The 23,061-nt window shown below is 36.2% G+C and overlaps 1 protein-coding gene across 3 annotated transcripts in view; it reads right to left on the bottom strand.

The window, feature by feature from the left end:
- LOC138701463 (dihydrolipoyllysine-residue succinyltransferase component of 2-oxoglutarate dehydrogenase complex, mitochondrial) overlaps window positions 1-17,219 on the bottom strand; it is a 293,425-nt gene extending 276,206 nt beyond the window's left edge. For 2 of the 3 annotated variants that reach the window (XM_069828352.1, XM_069828353.1), the window contains exon 1: window positions 17,010-17,165. In XM_069828352.1, the coding sequence (XP_069684453.1) occupies window positions 17,010-17,096 (87 nt within the window). In that variant the 5' untranslated portion in view covers window positions 17,097-17,165. Of the gene's footprint in view, window positions 1-17,009 lie in introns of all 3 variants that reach the window. The other variant, XM_069828351.1, reaches the window with a different exon arrangement.
- Between the last annotated feature and the right edge of the window lie 5,842 nt (window positions 17,220-23,061).

Below are 23,061 nucleotides of genomic sequence, written 5' to 3'. Positions count from 1 at the left end.
GCATCAGAATTGGAATTCGGCGTGGCTTAGTGGATAAAGTGTCAGCACATAGAGCTGAAAACCCGGGTTCGAGTCCTGGTGCCGAAGAGAATTTTTCTCTGTTCTATCCATCCTTCAGCGATACCATGGAACAATTGCATTAATGTACGCACAGAAGGTGCAAAGCCCATGGTAGGTCCTGTTGTTGGCGGTGTTACAAGGATCAAGAAAGTTTAAAAAACTGCACAAGTAGTTATTGTGTACTACACCGACATGCCCTCGCAAGGAAAAAAATACCAGCGTTATTAAGGCATGTACTAGACAACGTCGTCTAAATTATCAACTTTGTTAAGGCACGACCTTTGCAGTGTAGGCTACTCAAAATTCTGTGTGAAGATAGGGAAGTATACACTAGCCATTGTTATTAATTATTTATTACACATAGTTGTCGCTTGATATGCGTTGTCTTTAGTTTTGAATGACCAAAAGAGTTTGCAAGCAGATTATTTGAATGATCAGGAATCGTTGTGCAAATTATGTTACTTAGCACACATTTTGTAAAAAAATAACGAATTCAGCACATCCATACAAGGGAAACAGAAAACTATATTCAATGCTAATGATAAAATTGCCGCACTGAAGAAAAAAAATATCGTTCTGCATGGAAAGAGTCTAGAATAAGAATCTGACATGTTTCTCATTGACTTCAAACTTTACAGAAGAAAATAACATAACAATGAATAACTCATTCATAGCAATAATAAAAGAGCACCTTGACAATTTTCTGCAAAATATGAATTCATACTTTCCAAGGGAAACTCAGGAATCGATTCGAAACAAATATGAGTGGATTGTAGATCCATTTTCAGTGAAGTCAAAACCATCAGCCCTCACTGCGACAGAATATGAGGTCCTTATAGACATGGTTTCGGATAGCCTGTCAGGCATCATTTAAAAGCAAACCACTTCCCGAATTTTGGGTTCAGTTAGGGCAGGATCTTTCGATATTAAGATCAAAAGCTAAATTGATCTTACAGCCTTTTGGTACTACATACTTCTGTGAAACGGCCTTTTCGAAGTACACGGCTACAAAAACATAATATCGAACTAGTTTGGATGCAGAAGACAATATGCGTCTTCAACTGACTGTGACATCGGACATTGACAAACTCTGTCGCAAGAAACAGGCACATTCTTCACATTAATTCGGGTGTAAATGTAACCTTTTAACATTTTTTACATATCTTAACTACCGGTACTACTTATAATTATCATTTTGTACATTTAAATAATATTGTCTCCAGTTATTTATTATTATTATTATTATTATTATTATTATTATTCATACTTTCGTATACATATCATGTGTATTATGCTTCATAGAACATATACAGATAGAACTAAACACTAAACATGTCTTGGGGCTCCACGAGAAACTTTTGCTTCAAAAAGGGCTCCGTGGCTGAAAAAGTTTGGGAACAACTGCTCTATATAAATGGCATGTGTTAGTATGTAATTGATTACAATCTGTGGTGTAGTAGTGTGTTTTGATTCTTATACAATATTTGGTACTTTTTCACCAAAGGGACAGATAGAGAAAAGTACGGCATTGAAGTTGTAGGATTTGCTGTGGACAAATTTTGGTCTTATACAGTGGTTTAAATATCTCATGCAATTATTTCTTTTGTAAGAACTTTGTTAGTTTCTTTGACATGTAATTGGGTCATTCCATGGTAAGAGGGACATTTTCCTCTATTTCTGAAAATGGTATATTTGTGTTTATTTTTTTATTGTAAGGTTGTCTACCCTTTAGACTTCCTGTTCCACATTTAGAATTTTTGTGGGAAACAATTTTCTTTGTTGTTTTGCCTCCAAGAAGATAGCAACATAGCCTGTACATTTTATTACACAATTTTCAATAACTTGAAGGTAAGTTTTTATTCAATTTTACAGTAACATAATATATTAGGAGTTTATAATTTTCTTTCTTATACTTTGAGGTACAAAATAGAACAAAAAGCATGTCTATAGCTGCTGAATGAACAGAGTATTATGAAATTTAGAAATTGCATATTAACGTGTAATGTGACAAAATATGTTATTTTTTTAATTAAAAAGCAATAAATGCCATCCATTTTCATTAAAAATCTGGTATTACTAAATAGAGATAAAGAATATTATTGGGTGAAATTAGCAGCTTCGTATGAATTTTATTTAATATGATATATCAAATTAAATTAGTGTAATGTGAGTGACGCTTTTAATAGTAATACAGAAATTATAGTATGCTGTTTTTACAAATTTCAGGAGAAGCAAAGTACCTGACTTGGTTTTGGCGAGGAAATAAAATCTGACATCACTGGACATTGTTTTCATTCTGTGATTCACCAAAATGCCATCAACCTCTGCTGAGAGAATGAGAAAAATGAGGCAGAAGCTTAAGGAGGAAGGTAATTATGATAAATATAAAGAACAACATACAATCTGTGTAAGTAAATATAGAGAAAGGAAGAAAGAGAAATTGAAGAACTGTAAGATGGAAGTCAAGAAAGCAATTGAAGAAGAGGAAAAAAGAAAAAACAGAGAACGCGTTGTCAGATTTAGGCGCCTAAAGAAAGAGAGGGCTGAGACAAAGCTCGCAGAACAAGACCACAATTTCTGTGTCTACAAAAATTCAAGTTCCCTTGGGAAGGCTACATCTCGTGCTCGGAAAGCTCTTCCAAATTCACCACGCAAAAAAAGGTGTGTTGTGAAAAGATTATTTGAGACTTATGTAGGAAATTCAAACTTGAGTGAGGAAAAGTGTTCTACAAATCAAAAAGGATTGGATATAAGTACTGTCACTGCAGTAACTGAATTTTACAATAGAGATGATGTAAGCCGACAAGCACCAGGACTGAAAGATGTGAGAACTATACATAAACCAGATGGTTCAAAGGAGAGAATGCAAATCCGGCATTTATATTCATCACTTTAAGGAGACACATGCCCTCTTCATCTCAGAACATGGCAGTATCATTGGCAAGAGTAAATTTGCAGACCTCAGACCGAAACATGTTCTGCTCAGTTGCCAATTACCACATAATGTTTGTATGTGCAAGTACCACGAGAATTTCATTTTGGCTGTGAATTCTTTGCACAAAGTAGTTCCTGCATGCCCTGCTTACTCATCGTCTTATCTGGATGAAATTGTATGTCAATCAGCAAAAGAAGATTGCTGGGTGATGAAATGCGCTGATTGTAAGGACAGGTTGTACAATCGTATGCAGGAAAATGTCTTTAATCAAGAGGCATCCACACTGAGTTGTTCATGGCACGTGTGGAAAGAAGAAGGACGTTTCACCAGAGTACAGGAGGAGGGTAGTGCAGCAGATCTGGCAGAATATATAATTTCCTTGTTGCCCTATTTCTTGGAACATTGTTTTGTGAAAAGAGAACAGGCAAAATTCTATAATGAAGAAAGGTTAATGGCTATGTCTTCCAGCTTCAAACCAAATGTAGCGGTCGTACAGGTGGACTTCTCTGAAAATTTTACATGTTCTGCACAAGATGAAGTACAAAGTTTTCATTGGGTGCAACCTCAAATCAGTTTATTTACTGTAGCAGCCTGGTATTCTGGAGAACATCATCCCATGGTCATAGTGTCTGATAACCTGGATCATACAAAACACACTGTGGTTGCATATATGGACAGGCTACTTGAAGAAATTCCAACTGAAGTAAATGAAGTCAGTGTTTGGTCAGATGGACCAAGTTCGCAATTTAAGAATCGATATATTGCAGCTAGTCTGAAAGTGCTTCAAGAAAAGCATAAACTGCAGGTGATAAGATGGAACTATTTTGCCACTTCACATGGCAAAGGCCCCGTAGATGGCACGGGTGGCGCTGTGAAGAGGCAAGTCAGAACACACGTCTTATCAAGAAAATCTCAAGTTTTCAACGCAGAAAATTTTGTTGAAGTAGCCAGAAAAGTATCGTCTGTGAAGATAATTGAAATGTCTTCTGTAGATATAGAAGAAAGAAATCAAAAAATGAAGGTGGATAAAGTTTTTGAGATAGCACCTATCATTAGTGGAATCACTAAAATCCATGCCATGTATCTTAAAAATGAATTGGAAACTTACTTCTTATCAAAGCATAGTAATATGTCGAATAACTTGGAAGTACCGGTATTACAAAACATAGACTGTACACAAGATGTCAGAAATGGGAAATGTGTGAAAGTGGAGCTGCAAGGAAAACACAACATCTCGCATTATGCTGCAATTTGCCAGTCTTCAATCGATGCTGAAGGTGAAGTGAAGGTTGCGTTTTTGAAAAAGGTGGGAGAAAATAAATCACGCTTTACTGTCAATGAGAGAGACACAGCATTTGTGACTAGAGAGCAAATAAAGTGCATCCTTCCAGATCCTGAATTGGAGTGCAGGGGTAACAGGATATATTATAAATTTGAAATGGATATTAATGTTGCTTAAATGTAGTTGTCGTATCTACTATGATCTGTTTTCAATATGCAAATATTATATACGCATTTGTATTGGATTTATTACATGATAAATAATTGTAAATCAATCATGTTGTTGATTATGTAATGTGAGTGACGAAAAACTGTAATGTGAGTGACAGATAAAAATTGCATTTATTAATTTCAGATTTACTCCAATAAATTAAAACTTTTGCTTCAGTAATCTGTGTATCTTATTAATGTACAGCTGAAAAATTATGTTTCCAGACCTTTTACAAGAGCAGGAATCTTCATTTTTTTTAACGGTGAAATTTATCATATCATCTTCCTGTAATGTGAGTGACAACATTTCAATTTTTTCTCCATTTATTAAAACCACTAAATTAAAAGATAATATATCAAAATGTAGAGAATTGAATGAGGAATAAACATGTTTTATTGATGTTTTAAATTTACTTAGGAAAATAGAATTTATGGTAAAAACAATGTGGGGAAATAGTCAACTTGTAATGTGAGTGACAATGGAATGACCCAATTGCGTATTAATTATTGCACAGATACATTGTAATACATGGACTGGGGTTTGAAAATTATATTTTATGTTGCGTAAAATAGCCACAGAATTTAAATAATAAACCTCGACTTCACGGTAAATAATTAAGGCTAGGGCCACTGACGCACAGTTTCGGGTTTTTCCCCTGGACCAATAACAGGCCTACAATGCCAAAGTGGCTCTTCAGCATCCATAATTATTTACTCTAAAGTAAAATATGGGGGGCAAAGGCTAATTGGAATTTTTTTTTGTCTCTGATCAGGTCAAAAGCCGTGACAGAACTGATATTTAATCCTTGTGGTAAATTTCGGTGAAGTCCAGAGCGCTTAATTAGTCAAATCCACTCTCCTCACCTCCACACTGGAGCCCCCTAGGGTCTTTTAAGATGCGAAAGAGAGAATAGTATACAGAAAGCAACGGGAAGCTACTGCATTTATCCTTCACAAGAAAAACTGCAAACATGGCATGATGAGCCATTCCACGGTAAAAGATTCCAGATGTAAACTATCCCCTCATTCGGACATCCTGGAGGGGGATGCTTGGAAAAAAAACATTATGAAGCAACCCAACAGAGAGAAGAAAAAAAGATAGAGGATTGGATCGTGGAATGTGAGGACTCTTCTGCAAGCAGGTAAGATGAAAACTTGAAGGAAGAAATGAGAAGAAACAGAGTGAAGTGATGGGAATATCAGAAATGAGGTGCGAAAATAGTGGTGAGTTGGTGAGTGATGAATTTAGGCTATTTATTCAAATGGTGAGTGCAAAGGAAGTCATGATGTATGTATGTATGTATGTATGTATGCATGTTTGTATGTATGTATTTATTCACACTGCAAATGGGTATATACCCTTTGGCAGTGGTAACTAATTACACTCAATAATGTAACAATATTTGTGTATTATTGGGATCATGTGTGAAAAATAAAGTGATATCAGTGCATTATGTGTATGACTGAATGACAATTGTGAGACTACCAGGGAAGAAAATAGATTTAGTGCTAGTGCAAATTTACATGCCAATAGTGGATTAGCAGACGAGAAAGTGAAAAAAACCTATGACTTGATAGGTCGACTAGATAATGTGGACTATGACTAGACGAGATAGGCCTAGTTGAGAAGGAGAAGAAAATCCTAATGGGCGACTGGAAAGCAGTAGTAGGAGAAAAATAAAATTGAAGAACAGTTCAAAAATATGGATTGGAAAAAGAAAATGACAGAGGAGAATCTTTGGTGAATTTCTGTAAAAGAAATGAAATGATTGTTGAAAATACATTATTCCAACATAAATAAAGAAACTGCATGAACATAGAGAAGAATAAAGAAGTGTATATTATAGTATTTGTGGGACTAGAAAAGACATTTGACAGAGTGGATTGGAATAAACTGATGGGGATCCTGAAGAAAATTGGCGTGGACTGGAAATAAAGGAGTCTTTTCAGTAATCTTTATATGAAACACTTTACCAGGAGCAGATAATAAAACAGATAATGTCCTGCTGATAGGTGAAGTAGATATTCGTCTGACGAAGATAAGAGGAAGACAGGTGACAAATTGAAATGAAAAAATTGAAGAATGAAGAGAAAAGAAGAAAATTTGAATCACATTTTCAAGAGAAAGCCACTATATTAGAATCCACACCTGAGAATAGTAATGAGTACTGGACTCATCTAAAAAGCTGTGTACAGACAACAGCAGAAGAAACAATAGGATACAGAGAAGGTATGAGAATTATGAAACCTTGGGTCACAGGGAAAATGTTGGAGAAGATGTGGAGGAAAGGAGAAAATCAAAAAACATCAACACAGAAGAAGATAGAAGAAATAACTGAAAACTTAACTAAGAGAAACTGACATGTTGGAGAAGATGTGGAGGAAAGGAGAAAATCAAAAAACATCAACACAGAAGAAGATAGAAGAAACAACTGAAAACTTAACTAAGAGAAACTGACAAGGCAAAGGAAGACTGAATAAAGAGAGCTGTAAAGAAATAGAGGATCTAGAGAGAAAAGGAAATAAAATGTTTGGACTTCACAAATAAGAGCAGAAAATCCATGTGGTTCATAGAGGACATCAGAAATGAAATAACATACTGTACAAACCAGGAATACTGAACAGATAGACGAAATATGTAGAAGAGTTATATGAAACAGAGAATCGTCGAAATGACTTCACTGTAGAAGATGAAGCAGTCATATCAGAAGACGAAAAAGGATTTTCTATTTTAAGGGAAGAAGTTGAACTAGCACTTAGGGAAATGAAGAATGGGAAAGCAACAGGAGTTGATGGAATCTCCATTGAATTAGTGAAATGCTTGGGTGAAGACAAGTAAGGAAATTCTTTCCGTCTCTTTCATTATGCAATGAAATATATGAGAAAGGCAACTGGTCTGAAGATTTTACAGAGACAGTATTGCTTCCAATACCGAAGAAAAATACAGTAGAGTCTCACAAACTCGACCTAATGTGGATTGAGAGGGTGTCGAGTTACGAAAAATGTCGAGTTTTATGGACTCGTAGAAGGGTTATATGAGACGTGTAGTTGCAAAATCAGATAATCACTTTTTTTTCGAAAATGAGTTAATGTTATATTTCATATCTTCATATGATTCTACAACTGATATAGCACTGTTATGCTCCAAAGCCAGATACATCACATGGATTTGTATGATGAAAGAATAGTACTGGTTGCAAATCCTTGGTTCCTTGCAAACGTTTTTCCTTCATACTGAAAAATTGTTTTAGTGATGTATCTGATTTTGCAACTGAATGCCTCATATATAAAACACATTATTTCAGGATACAGTATATTAAAGAACTAAAATTTTTTAACATACAAAGATGCCAAAAGAAAACATAAAATCTATTCTAAAACATTTTTTCTTAAGAATTCAAAAACTTAACATATATGAAATTATTGGTCTTTACTGGCAAAAATCTGGTGATGGTGGTTTGTGTCTCGCACTCATTTCTCTTCTGGTGGCTTCATCACGCAGAATGTCAGAGGAACAGAATGTCCAAGGTAGATGAGCCTTGCTCCTCGAAGTAAAAATTTCTGCAGTGGGTGATGAGTAATTGACGAGAGCTGCCCACTTTCAAAAGCTGCTATCTGGGGTAGATAGGAGTTTTCCTGTACAAGTCACTTGTCGCCAGGAATGTTATTATGTATTACAGTACAGAACATTCCAAAAATTACTGCCTCTACTCATATCACTCGGCCAGTGAAAGTAGAGAAATGAAATAAAAAGATCTATTTCATGATTTATCCACAATAAAAAAAAAAAGAGAAGCTTCTGCAGATATCGAGTTTTACGGAACTTCGAGTTTTTGAGAGTCGAGTTTCCGGAACTATTGCAATGCCAAAAAATGTAATGAGTTCAGGACACTGCAATGCCAAAAAATGTAATGAGTTCAGGACTATCAGCCTGATATCATACTCATAGAAGATTCTTCTGCAAATACTGAATCGACGTTTATATTCTAAGATGGAAAAACAGCAGTTTGGCTTCAGGAAGGGAAAAGGTACGAGAGATGAAATTGGACTGCTACAAACAATCAATGAAGGATCCCTAGAGAAGAATAAAGAAGTGTATACAGAGTGTGAAGGGTATAAGTACCATTATTTTAACTAATGATTATTCATGTCATAAGGAAGAAAAAATGCCACTACAATTTTTTTCTAATTGCAATATTTAAGTTAACTAATTCTTAAAATTTAAAATTATAGACTTTTGCAATGTTGCTGGATGGGGAGGAAGGAGTTTAGAAGTACACAGTACAGCTCAAGCAGGAAAGAGGGGGTTTAGAAGTACACAGTACAGCTCAAGCGGGGAGGGGGGTTTAGAAGTACACAGTACAGCTCAAGCAGGTGCAGACATACCGGTACAAAACAGATGCTCTGTTCTAATGCAGGAGCGATCATGACAATATTGTTTACATAAAACGAGCAGCACATACAAACTTTCAATCTCATTAACATTATGGTAAATTTACATTTTATGTAACAATATTGCTCCATTTTTTAATTGTACGTCTAAAGAATAAACAATAATGGTTTTCTGCACAAAATCACACGAACTTTCTTTCTAATGCAACATTTTAATCTCTCCAGCTTCTGTAAAGCAGCATCATTTTAAAACAAATTTCTGGTTGTGTCATTGTCGAAACGGGGTAAGAGACCTCTAGTTTCTAATAATCATTGAGAAACTGCTACAGAAGTTCAGCGATTAGGTAACCATCTTTGAGGAAAATGTTGATGGTACATCCTTCTTGCCTCACTTGAATTATGACGACTTTCTCCATAAATTAATAACATACGATATTCCTAAACTGTAAATCACATTGTAAGTTGTTTATCGAATACCCTGTATTGAACTGCCATCCACTCGGCAGTAGAGCTATAGACAGGGAGCTTGAACTCAGCTGACTCATACTCACTCTATGTCTGTGCAGAGTACTGCCTGCTGAACATTGCCACGTCTCTCACGCCAGAATATTAACAAATTTAAACATGTATTTTTATTTAATTTCACGAAAACATAATAGAACACACAGATATTTATTTAAACTAGCATTAAATCTTTGCTGGATATACCTACTGATGAATTGTTTTCGTAATTTTACTAACATTATAAGCAGTATAACACAAATTAAATAAAATAAATATTTTTTTCTGGGAAAATTATGAAGTTTTGACCCTATTTTGTATGGACATTTTTTGATCCCGTAGACCATCCCCAACGACTGTGAAAAGGACAGCACTTATACCCCTTACACCCAGTATAGTATTTGTGGACTTAGAAAAAGCATTTGACAGGCTAGATTGGAATAACTGATGGCAGTCCTAAAGAAAATTGCCATGGATTGGAAAGAGAGGAGGCTGTTCAGTACCCTTTATATGAAATGAGTCAAAGACAGGATAGGAGATGAAATGTCAGAAGGAAGCCAAATAAGGAGAGGAGTGCTTCAAGGACGCCCTTTAACACCTACCCTGTTCAACATCTACTTGGAGGATTTAGTGAAGAACTGTTTTCAGGGAGGAGTGATAGTAGGCAGAGGAAGAAGAATAAAGTGCATAAGATTTGCTGATGATATGGTGCTCTTAACAGAAGAGATGATACTAAAGAATATGGTACTGGAACTAAATGATAGCTGTGAGCAGTATGGAATAAAGATAAATGCCAAAAAGACGAAGACTGTGGTCATAGGAAGAAAAATAAAAAAAGGTAAACTTGCGCATTCTAAATGAGGCAATAGAGTAAGTGGGCAGTTTCAAATACTTGGGGTGTACAATAAGCAGTTACACGAGCTCCTGCCAGGAAGTCAAAAGGGGAATAGCAATGACAAAGAAAACTTTTAATGGAAAAAGGAGCATCTTCTGCGGACCTCTGGAGATAGAACTAAGGAAGAGACTAGTGAAGTGCTTTGTATGAAGTGTAGCATTGCATGGGGCAGAAACATGAACATTACGACGAAATGAAGAGAAGAGACTACAAACATATGAAATGTGGATATAGAGAAAAATGGAGCGTGTGAAATGGACAGACAGAATAAGAAATGAAGCTGTGTTGGAAAGAGTGGGTGAAGAAAGAATTATGCTGAAACTGATCAGGAAGAGGAAAAGGAACTGGTTGGTCATGGGTTGAGAAGAAACTGCTTTCTGAAGGATGCACTGGAAGGAATGGTGAACGGGAGAATAGTTAGAGGCAGAAAAAGATATCAGATGACAGACGACATTAAGATATACAGATCATATGAGGAGACAAAGAGGAAAGCAGAAAATAGGAAAGACTTGAGAAAGCTGGGTTTGCAATGAAAGACCCGCCCTTGGCCAGAACACTATGAATGAATGAATTATATGAAACAATGAGTCAAAGTCAGGATACGAAAAGAAATGTCAGAAGGAAGTAAATTTGGGAGAGGAATACAAGGATGCCGATTATCACCTACCATGTTCAACATCTACTTGAAGGATTTAGTAAAGAACTATTTTCAGAACATGGGAGAGGTGATAGTAGGAGGAGGAAGAAGAATAAAGTAGCCTACATAAGATTTGCTGCTGATATGACGTTGTTTGCAGAAGAGGGAACGATACTGGGATATGCTACAGGAGTTAAATGACAGCTGTGAGCAGTATGGGATGAAGATAAATGCAAACAAGACGAAGATCATGGTTGTCAAAAAAAAATGTAGAGGATAAATTTTCAAATTCGAAATGAAGCAATGGAACAAGTGGATAGCTTCAAATATTTGGGGTGTAAGCCTACTATACACAGCAAGCATTCTGCTGCCAGGAAGTCAAAAAGAGGATAACAATGGCAAAATAAGCTTTTAATACAAAAAAGAACATCTGCGGACTTCCGGAAAAAGAACTAAGGAAGAAACTAGTGAAGTGCTTTGTGTGGAGTGTAGCATTGTAGTGGCAGAAACATGGACATTACGACGAAGTGAAGAGAAGCGAACAGAAGCATTTGAAATGTGGATATGGAGAAGAATTGAGCGTGTGAAATGGACAGACAGAATAAGAAACGAAGCTGTATTGGAAAGAGTGGGTGAAAAAAGAATCATGATGAAACTTATAAGTAAGAGAAAAAGGCATTGGTTAGATCACTGACTGAGAAGAATCTGCCTACTGAAGGGTGCACTGGATGGAATGGTGGATGGGAGAAAAGTTCGGGGCAGAAGAAGGTAACAGATGATAGACGACATTAAAATAAATGGATCATATGCGGAGACTAAGAGGAAAGCAGAAAATAGAAAAGATTGGAGAATGCAGAGTTTGCAGTGAAAGACCTGCCCTTGGGCAGAACATAATGTAATGTATGTATGTAATAGTTCATTTTACGACGCTTTATCAACATCTAAGGTTATTTAGCGTCTGAATGAGATGGTGATAACGTTGGTGAAATGAGTCCGGGGTCCAACACAGAAAGTTACCCAGGATTTGCTCATATTGGATTGAGGGAAAACCCCGGAAAAAACCTCAACCAGGTAACTTGCCCCAACCAGGAATCGAACCTGGGCCACCTGGTTTCGCGGCTAGACGCGCTAACTGTTACTCCACAGGTGTGGACTGTATGTATGTATGTATGTATGTGTAAGTCAAGGATTTATGGATTAAAAATGTTCAAAATAAATAATAAAGAAAACATAATTAAAAAAAAAAAAAATTATAAGAGATGGTATAGGTCTCGCAAATATGGATTACCGACTGAAGGAATGCGAATCAAACACTGCGATAAGGAAGGGCGGGCGACAGGAAAGGTCACGAGATAACTTGAATGATATTCAAGAGTACAGTCGGAAGAGAAATGACATTGATAGAATCAGTCTTGCGTTGTGATAGTTACATTACGACTTTAGGCCGGGTGCACACAGAATCGAACGCGACGCGACACGGCGCGGCGCGATGCTACGTTTTGCTTTACAACGCCTCGCGACAGCTTAAAACTGTCTGCTCGCGACAACTGATTTGCTGGCTGTGGGATTGGAAAACTGGCCTAGGCTAGAAAATGGTGTCAATAATAGAGGACTGTCTATATGAAAAATTCTATTGTATTTGCTTATTATTTCCTAAGGATGTAAGCTCCTAAAAATCTATGCGATTGAAAGAGTCTTAAAATTAAAATGTACTGCACAAACGTCATTTTTTATGGTTATGACTACTTCACGACTCACAATGAAGAAAAATAATATATTAAATCAATAATGAGTGATAGTATAGAGCAGAGAATTAGGCTTACTACAAATTACACTGGTCAACAGTCATATTGCGCCAGACATAAAACTAACAAATTCTTACTACTGTAATTTCGACCTCCTGAATTAAAAAATAACAAGCAAAATGTTCCATCACTCCGGGTTTTCGAGATGCACAATATAATTCATTTTCTATGCATTTTATTTAAAAAATCACCGTATTTCGTGTGTAACTATTTTGTTTTACAAATGTGAAGACCCATTATGTGAAAACAATATTAGTATAAGTAGGGCACCATGTTAGAAGCACTTGTAGAATGGGAAATTATTTTATTGCCCTTCTACGAGTCTATTTCGAGGGAGTGAAACAGGTTCACGGTATAAATTCACTTGAGTTTACCTGATTTTACTTGAGATGTGCATTTCTTTCACGCTGAGCTTTAATTACATTACTGTAGTTTATATTTTGCAATATATCACCATGTCAAAACCACTTCTAGAAGCGGAAATTGTTTTATTGCCCTTTTCGGTTCCATTTGGAGGGGAAGAAACAGGTTCGCCGCATGAAAACGCTTCAGTTTACCAGGATATTTCTGTGGTGTTAGTATTCTGTGTAAGACGTGTATTTCTTTAAAGTGTGCTTTAATGATAATATTCAAAGTACGAATGGTTTATATGTGCGGATTTGAAGGTTGTAGCATTGCTTTTTGGAATGCAATTAGGCTACACAAAATTTTGCTGCTTTCTGTACGAACTGGAGTCGCGCTCGAGATATTTTATTTTATTTTTATTTTATTTTTATTTATTTTATTTTATTGGGTTATTTTACGATGCTGTATCAACATCTAGGTTATTTAGCGTCTAAATTAAATGAAGATGATAATGCCGGTGAAATGATTCCGGGGTCGAGCACCCAAAATTACACAGCATTTGCTCGTATTGGGTTGAGGGAAAACCCCGGAAAAAACCTCAACCAGGTAACTTGCCCCGACCGGGATTCGAACCCGGGCCACCTGGTTTCGCGGCCTCAAAGCCAAGTAATTTTACCCCTTTTACACAATTAGTTAGGGTTAATGAAGAATTTTGTTAAAGGGATAAATTATAAAACTGAAGCAATTAAAAATATCCAGGAAAAATTTCCTGCTATTAATAATCCGTGGCGCTACACCCCATGAAGAGCCAGACCAACCAGCCGGCTGCTGGCCTCACGTCCACATGCCAAAACAGAGGTGGACGATCATCCAACTAGAATGGAGGTATTGTGTGGTTAGCACGATGATCCCCCCAGTCGTTATATCTGGCTTTCGCTACCTATCGTAGCTTCCCAAGTGCATCACGATGCTAGGTGGGCACCGGTACCATATACTGGCCGAAATTTCATGAGAAAATTTCTTCACCCATGAGGACTCGGACCAGCGTGCATTCCTTAACATTTCCTGCTATTAGTGATTCAAAAATAAAAGAGGGAGTTCTCAATTGACCACAAATTAAAGAAATAATGGACAATCACTTCGAATCTTTGCTGGAAGGAAAAGAGACAGCCATCTGGATTGCATTCAAGGAGGTTGAATTAATTTTCTGCATAACTGTAGAAGTGAGAACTATGAAGAACTAGTGATTAATTTACTGTTGGCATAGGGGTTGTAAAATTTCCCTGAAAATTCACTTCCTTCACTCACATCTTGACTTTTTTTTCCCGAGAATTGTGCGATTTCAGTGATGACAATGATGAGCGCTTCCATCAAGAAATTTCAACTATGGAAAAAAGATACCAAGGACAATGGAATACCAATATGCTAGCAGACTATTGTTGAACTTTAGCTCATGATGTACCTGATGCCTAGTGTAAAAGAAAATGCAGAAAAAGAAAGCTGCAATCTTCTGAACAGTGAATATTTTGCCTTATTGTCATTATATAAAACAATATTTTGAATAGATATAAATTCCAAAAACCGTAACCAACAACTGTTTTTATTGTCATATTCGTATTCAGGAGGCTCAAATTATATAGAAAACATATAGCACATGCGTAGCGCAAAAAAAAAAATGTTAACATTTGTTACGCAGTGTTATTATTATAAATTATTATTCACCTGGTGCTTTCATCACATTTGCAATTTTTCACATATTTTCAGAAACCACATTATTCTCGTGATATTGTTTCAAAGATTGTACAGAATGTATCTTTCGTGTACTAAATCAACTTATTTATCCACATTGAGCTCCATTATGAATAATGTGCACTATACAATAATAGTATTTTTTGTAGATAATGAAAGCATGTAATCATAGCCACTACTAACGCATGCGCAGTACACTGCAGCTATCAGACAGTCTCCTCGCGACGAACTTCTAGCAGTCATTCGATGTTGTCTCTTCGTGTCGCCTTGTGTCTGCTCGTGACCATCACGCCGCGTCTGATTCTGTGTGCATCGCATCATAAGAAATCAATGGGAGACAAGTACCACGAGACAAAATGTCGCGTCGCGCCGCGTTTGATTCTGTGTGCACCCGGCCTTAGTTTGTTCTATTGCATATGAATACGTGTCTTGTATCGCACGGTATTAATATTTCATTCGTAAAACATATGTTGCGCGTTTAATTAGCTTAGAATTTTTGTCTTACTACGTTCTTTATTTCCACAGCGATGTCTTTATTTGTTCATATTCTTGGCAGAGACAGTACTTCAATCGACTCACACTTCTCCCCCCTCGGAGTGCCTACAAACACACGTCAAAACAGACAGCAACGCAACCATTGGTTTTCGGTAATCGTTTCTTGCGCGAGATATAAATTCGTACAACAGTGATAAATTCAAATGTTTATTTTTGAAGGCGCGCGCGCTCACGCACATATACACACACACACAGTAATAAAGATTTTAAGTTGGCAGCAGAAACGAGTGGCTTACAGCAATATAGGGCATATTTTTTATATTGGCCCATACCACACACAGAACTGACGTCTGATTTAAGTTTCTTTATGGGTTAGATGGGTTAAATGAGAGGATAGCTAAGAGATATTAAGCCGAAGTATGTGACAAGGTTAGTGGGTTATTTGGGGGGGGGATTATTTAAGTGATACGAGACCGAGGAATTCTGTAGTGTAGGGAGATACCGAAGTTTCTACCAATATAGGATGTCAGCGAGCTAACAAAAAATATTATGTACGCCTACATATAAGCATAACGCGCCTTAGGTTGTTAGGATATCGTAAAACACGGATATCCGAATCTCTTATACATGCGGAAACTGTACAAACTAGCGCTGAGATAGTTCCGGTGATTTCAAAAATTAAAATCATTGAATTTGTAAGGAATTTTTTGTGGACATGCAATTGATCGTATATGCAAGGCATAATAAAAACCTAAACTAACCAAACCTAACCTGTCGCAGATTCGTATATAAGTTACAAGATGTAATAAGCGGAGTACGAAGGAAACTACCTCAGCGCCAGTTTAGCCATATTGCAGACAGAAGACTCGCTAATTTATTGTATGATACACATTAACCTGCATTCTAGTCCACCACTGTGAAGTAACGCTTAGCACACCTGACTGTGAAACAAGCCCCGAGTTCAAATTCTAGTTGGGACAAGTTACCTGTTTGAGGTTTTTTCCGGGCTTTTCCCTCAACCAATTGAAGCAGAATTGCTGGGTAACTTTCGGCATTGGACATCGAACGCATTTCGTCATCATTAATTCACACAGCCTATCATTATACATACCATAGCCCGGGTTAAGTTCACGATGCGGCGTGCTGTACTTGTACAAGAGCGCGGCCGTTCGTCTACCCAATCATTCACAGAATAGGAGCAATAAGCACAATAAGCCTCAGGCTGCAGTGTAAGCCTTCGGGTCCCTCCTCCGTACAAGAAAAAAAAACAGCATTCTAATAATTAGGCTTATGTAAGTCTAGCCACATTTACGTAACATAAGTAGATACACGACTGAAAATTATTATTTATGTAAATCATTATCGTACATTCCAAGGTAGCAGAATGTCGGATTCTCATTTTAGCGAACTTGGCACTTACTCTATCCGATCTGGGTGTAACTTAGGGCAAACCGTGGAGATCTACAAACCATAACTAATTCATATTCAAATATAGGTGCGCTTCTGTGGTAAGAAAAAATGTATAACCCAATCATTTTATCCTACTAACTAGATCTGAGCAAGACCACTTACTCCGGTTAGTAGCTTTAAAATTGCATGGGCCTATATTTAGGAAATTCTGATATTTAAGTTAAGTTATTGTCGAACACAATTTCTTATAGTACTAAAAAAAACCTTGCCTGTCTGGTTTGATACTTTATTTACCTGAAGATGTTTAATTTCAAGTACTTTTGAAGTTAACCTTAGCACATTTTGCGGAAGATTCCGCGAATAACTCAGCATTACAGCCATCACACGACCAACTATAAAATTATCTTATCACACCCCACCACTGATGGTACGAAAGGAACTCAGGGCCACCGTCGCCAACCTGTATAGACTAAAACTCCCTAAAATGCCTTGTTTTCTCCCTAGATCTCAATAAAAATCCCTACTTATAAATACAATTTTAACATCAGATTGACTGGTGACAGACTACAGTCGCTAACAACTCGTTGGTCACTAATCGCGATTAGCTCCGATCAAGATTACCGAAAATGTGGTGGCAGCACAGTCTAGTATATACAGTCACGAAGCTCAATACTTAATAAATATGCATTCACAGGTAGTTTCTGACCACCAGGATCGCTACTATCGCCTCATCATAGACCCCTTTCCATAACAGACGATAATGTATGTTCGGATTTTCTATTTCAGTATATGGAGCTCAGTGAAATATTATATTATAACTTTATTGCGTATCGTTGCTAAGTTTTATTTAGTGTAATGTGTCCATAAGTTCCGTCTACTTTTTCTTGTATAATATGTTGCAGAAATAATTACAAAACTGTGTTATTTTAATGTGAAGAGAATTCCTATACTACTCCACAAGAATTGTCTCACTTCATTCAAAGGCTTCCAAATAAAAAATCTCCAGGCCATGATCTTATACCCAACATTGTACTAAAGAAGCTCACCAACAAAGCTCTTACTTACTTGACGATAATTTTCAATGCTGCCCTTTTAATTGGGTACTTTCCTCGAGCCTGGAAGCTTGCTGAAATCATTGTTTTTCATAAGCCTAACAAACCTAAGCACTTGCCATCAAGTTATCGACCTATTAGCTTACTGCCCACGTTATCGAAATTGTTTGAGAAGGTTATTCATCATCGCATTTGTAAATTTACGTTCCAAAACAAGATAATACCAGATTTTCAGTTTGGCTTTCGTCCAAAACATTCTACAACACACCAACTGCAAAGAGTCACTGAATCCATTATAAAAGGCTTTGAAGAAAAACAGTATACTGCCACTGTGTTTCTGGATATTGCCCAAGCATTTGATGCTGTTTGGCATGATGGTCTAATGCTAAAATTATATAGAATTCCTGACTATCTCACACGCATCGTGAAAAGTTTTTTATCTGAGAGTCAGTTCTCAGTACGTATAGATGGCATTAAATCAACGCTTCGTCCAGTTTTAGCCGGAGTACCACAAGGATCTATACTGTCACCACTTCTCTTCAATATCTTCACATATGACATTCCATGTTTACAACCGTCACACATAGCTATGTATGCTGACGATAGTTCTCTTTTATTCCCATAGTAACCTAAATACTGCAATCAGCACTCTTCAGACATCCTTACAGGAGCTGTCTAAATGGTTCTCTGACTGGAGATTACTACTCAACATTACCAAGACAGAAGCTAAAATCTTCTCTTTAAGGCCTATTCATAATCCACCTCCTTTGGTTCTTCTAAATGAACAAGTTACATGGCTCTCTAGTCAAGAAGCTGTCAAATATTTGGGAATATTATTAGACACGAAACTTACATGGAATGCCCATATAACTCGCATTGTTACACTAACCTCTTCTAGAATTCGAAAATTATACTCTTTGGTTAATAGAAGTTCACAAATTGGATTGGACTGTTCAATGCTACTCTACACCTCACTTGTACGACCTCTTTTAACTTATGCAGTGCCAGTGTGGGGGACAGCAAATAAGACACACATGCATCGCCTACAAGTTCTCCAGAACAAGTTCCTGCGTAATGCAACAAATGCCCCCTGGTTTGTAAGAAATCAACAACTGCATCAAGAATTGAGAATTCTTCCACTAGAACAGTACATCCATTCAATGTCAAAATCTTTCTTCAACAAACTTCCTGGTGTTCCTGGAGCTGTGACATATAACATTGGAGCAAGATCTTGTCAGCCATCTCGACTTAAAAGGAAACTCCCTCAAGACATCCTTCTTAGTGATACTGACGACTCTTCATAATTTAACACAGAAAATCATCATATTTTTGTTCACATAATTCACAAAAATGTTTAATTAATTAATTTAAATTAATTAGAGAAGCCTTTAGAGCCAACCTCAGCATGATATTCTGCATGTGATATTCCATCATTTAACAGTGGTCTGTATAGCAAGTTTGCTGGTCGACCAATATTAAACATAAAAAAAAGATCCTTATATGCAAGGAGTATCACTACAAAGGAACTACCTCAGCGCTAGTTTAGCCTACTAACATATTACATTAATCAGACTTCAGACTGGAGTACCGTAAGAAACTAGTAAATACAACTGAAATATAGAAAAATTGCTTTTACAAGTTATCATACATAAGTTTATGCTTAATTGTAATGTATAACAGAGGCGGTTTTTCGGGTGAAGCTCGCGAAGCGGCACTTCAACTGTTTACTAAGCGCAGCTTCACTTATTTACAAGTATTTTAATATTTTATTTTATTTTATTTCACTTCATTTTTGTCTTTTACGTTCTGCCAGAGCCTTCTTTAGTTACAAGCCGGAACATGGGTAGGTTTGGCAACGCAGAGTGGAGGCGGGAGATTTTAAAGTGATATTGTGTTTGCTCATTGCTTTCGTTATACGTAACGAGTATTTTTTCAATATTACTTCATGCACAAGGGTAAGGTTAAAGATTCAGAGTAGTGATGTAAATTATTACGGGTTCGAAAATAGTGTTTTATTGCAATCAATTAGCTATACTTCAGAATACGGCGTAAGTAAACTACTTACATCCAAAGGCTGCCACTTAAACTAATTACAAAAAGAAACATATTTTTATTGATAGTACGAAGGTAAATAAATAAATAAATAAATAAATAAATAAATAAATAAATAAATAAATAAAAAAGATATTCCTTGCACCGAAAATAATAAAATCAATAATGCAATAAAGACGTAAGTTCCTACGCAGTATTCTTAAGTTCCATTCAGTTAACAAATTTGCGACAATGTTTAGCCGCTTAATGTTGTTTCACCTCTGACGTGAAAGGTGTAGGATATCATATGCATTTTAATTTCATGTGATTATGTCGTGTTTTTCTATAAATATTTCAGATGTCCAGGAAGCCAGTTTTAGTTTGAACCCAGCCAGTCACCATAACAATACTGTTATCCTAAATTATTTGTTATAAACTTTTTAAAATATAATTTTAAATAACAAGCTAAGAATGTAAATTACCGTATGCAAATAGGCCTAAAATAAAATGTAAACAGAAGAAACTATTGACATACCTATTATAATAAAAGTATGACGATGTAAATACAGTTAAGCCAAGTAAAAAAATCTATGAAAAAATGAAAAAACATACCTTCAACACAATACGTAACAAAACGCAACATTATCTATTAAGTACATGTATGTGTCAATTAGCGTAAACTCAGTGAACTTTAAATCCTCTAAAAAAATACGAAGTGAAAAGAAACATGTTTATACCTAATTTATTACAAAATAAATAATATTAATAAACAAACCTTGAAAACCAACAAAGTGATTATATGCATCTACAAATTATATGTAGTTCTGACGTATAGCAGGCATTCCGAATCTTCAACAAAACTTCAACATTTATGGGATCACAAAACAGCTGGTTACAATGAATTTGAAAACCAACGGCGTAACTTTATTGATATAGGAGGCGAGACCCAACAATTTGGCTAGAATTCTGATATACACAAACCACAAATAAGACTATAAAAATGTAGGGAGAAACTGCACTTAGTGTCCCGCGAGTACAATTATGAGACACTGCGCATGCGCAAGACACAAACAAGTAAAGGAGCTACCACACCATAGATACAGCTAATGCTCTAATAGTAACATGTACTTAAACCGTTTTAGCAGGTACATTTCACAATAGCTGAGACTCAACATAACAAATGGCGGCAGTTATATTGCATCGTTTAGGGCCGTTTTCTCCAAAGTTAGTTAAACTTGGGATAAATTAAACCCGTTCAACTTTACTATTCAGTTTAAACATGCTTCCATTTTCTCCATAAATATCTGGCAGCCCACCCGTTTAAACTAATGTTGGCACTAGACGCTCATGGCTTCTCATGTGTTGGCTACACTGAACAATAACTTGATTACTGATGGCGCGTCAACATCTCAGCTGTTTACAGAAAATTAATCCTATAATCAAATCAACGCAAATAAAGAAGGAATGCATCTACTAGTTTCACAAATAAATAAATCATTTATATCCATGTGAAGTGGTGTCTATCATTTAATCAGTAGTTTTCTTGAATTTATTGGAAAGCATTCTCGATTCCACTTTTCTATGATAGGCAAGATCGTACAATAACTTGTGTCTTGTGTTAATGTGTATTATCTGATGGCATATGTGGATCCATTTTAATATAAAAATTAATTTCCGTTAGTGTACTCCTTTCCCTCCGAAAATCAATCTTAATTAATTTCAAGAAGACAACTTCCAGCTTTTTAATGTGTTCGATAACCCACTAAATTAGGCCTACCTGATGATCTTTATAATTCTAACGGAAATTGCTTTTATTTTTAACATTGTAGTATGTGATCTAATCTATTTATGTAATATTCACAGGCCCTAGTTCATAATTGGCTAGAATGGGCAAATACCCAGCGCAAGGGAGCAAGAGAAAGTATTTTAAGGTAGGATGTTGAAATAATTGTTAAATACATGCTCAATAAAAATTAATATTTATAAATAATGTAATAAAAACAGCCTTTTGTTTGGTGAATTGGCACAATTATTGTTTCACATTTTTGTTTGGTAATAGAATGGATGAAGTTAAAGAAAGAGGTTAGGGTGCCAACATTTGCTCTGTCCAGTTTTCCAGTGACCGAAACCCAGGGCCTAAATATTCATAATAGGTGCCATCCTCCTGTATTATTTTTATTTCAGTAAACGGTTGGTTGCACTGTATGATTGGTTCATCGTCCATTATGAATTTTGATCAGATTATCATAAGCTGATTAATGTACACTGTAAGGTCCTGTGTTCAGAAATGGAGAATTCAGGGGGAAAAAGTAAGAATTTTAGTCTAGTAGAAATTGATTTACTGCTCTCTTTAGTTAGTACAAAGAAAGATAGGAACAACTGGATAATACGCACGGCAGACCAATATCGATAGTCGACTCTACTCACTGGCCACTAGTCACCGGGCCGTACCGAGCCGTATCAAACAAAATATAATCGAAATGGTGGTAGTCAAATTCGCGACTATATTCTTAGATAATTCACTCCATTAGTCAAGTTCAAGGTTTTATGTAGTACAACGGCGGTTTTTTGAATGCATTAAAAGAAAATGAAGATGTAATAAGATAATAAACTAGGTTATCACAAGGAAATTAACAGGAAAAAAGGTGTGTTTCATGGAATACAATTAAAATGACGGAAAGTAAATTTCCGGTTAATGTTCGCCAAAGCGTAAAGTACGTAATTATGACGGCGTTGCTGTTTTATTTCTGGCCTATAGAAAAATACCTAGCCTTTTACGAAAAAAAAATTTAAGGACCTTGAAATTATTCACTGCTTTCATTATAGGCCTATTATTTTTTAACAATATTACGAATCAAAAACTGTAATATTATATAATTTTAACTACTACATGGACGAATCAAATCAAGCTAACCTAACCTAACCAAAGCTAACCTAAGCTAACCTAACCTAACCTAACCTAATCTAAGCTAAGCTAACCTAACCAAAACTAATCTAACCTAACCAAAGCTAATCTAACCTAACCTAAGCTAAGCTAATCTAAGCTAACCTAACATAACCTTCGTAAATGCAAGGCCTGTAACCGGAGCAAGAAGGGATCTCAATCATTTAATCTGCAAGTACACGCAAAAATAAATTCAAATAAGGATCACGCTCCCACTGCATGAGAGGTCCGCGCATGAGCTACAGCAAAACTGTTTCTGTCCCGAGCCTCTCATTTAAGGCACTCGTCATAATTTACTCGCAATATTTACGCAAATACA

Source organism: Periplaneta americana, chromosome 6 (assembly GCF_040183065.1).
Source record: "Periplaneta americana isolate PAMFEO1 chromosome 6, P.americana_PAMFEO1_priV1, whole genome shotgun sequence".
In the NCBI taxonomy this organism is placed as follows: domain Eukaryota; kingdom Metazoa; phylum Arthropoda; class Insecta; order Blattodea; family Blattidae; genus Periplaneta; species Periplaneta americana.
The sequence above is the reverse complement of the archived record's forward strand: the minus strand, read 5'-3'. Positions and strand labels throughout refer to the sequence as shown.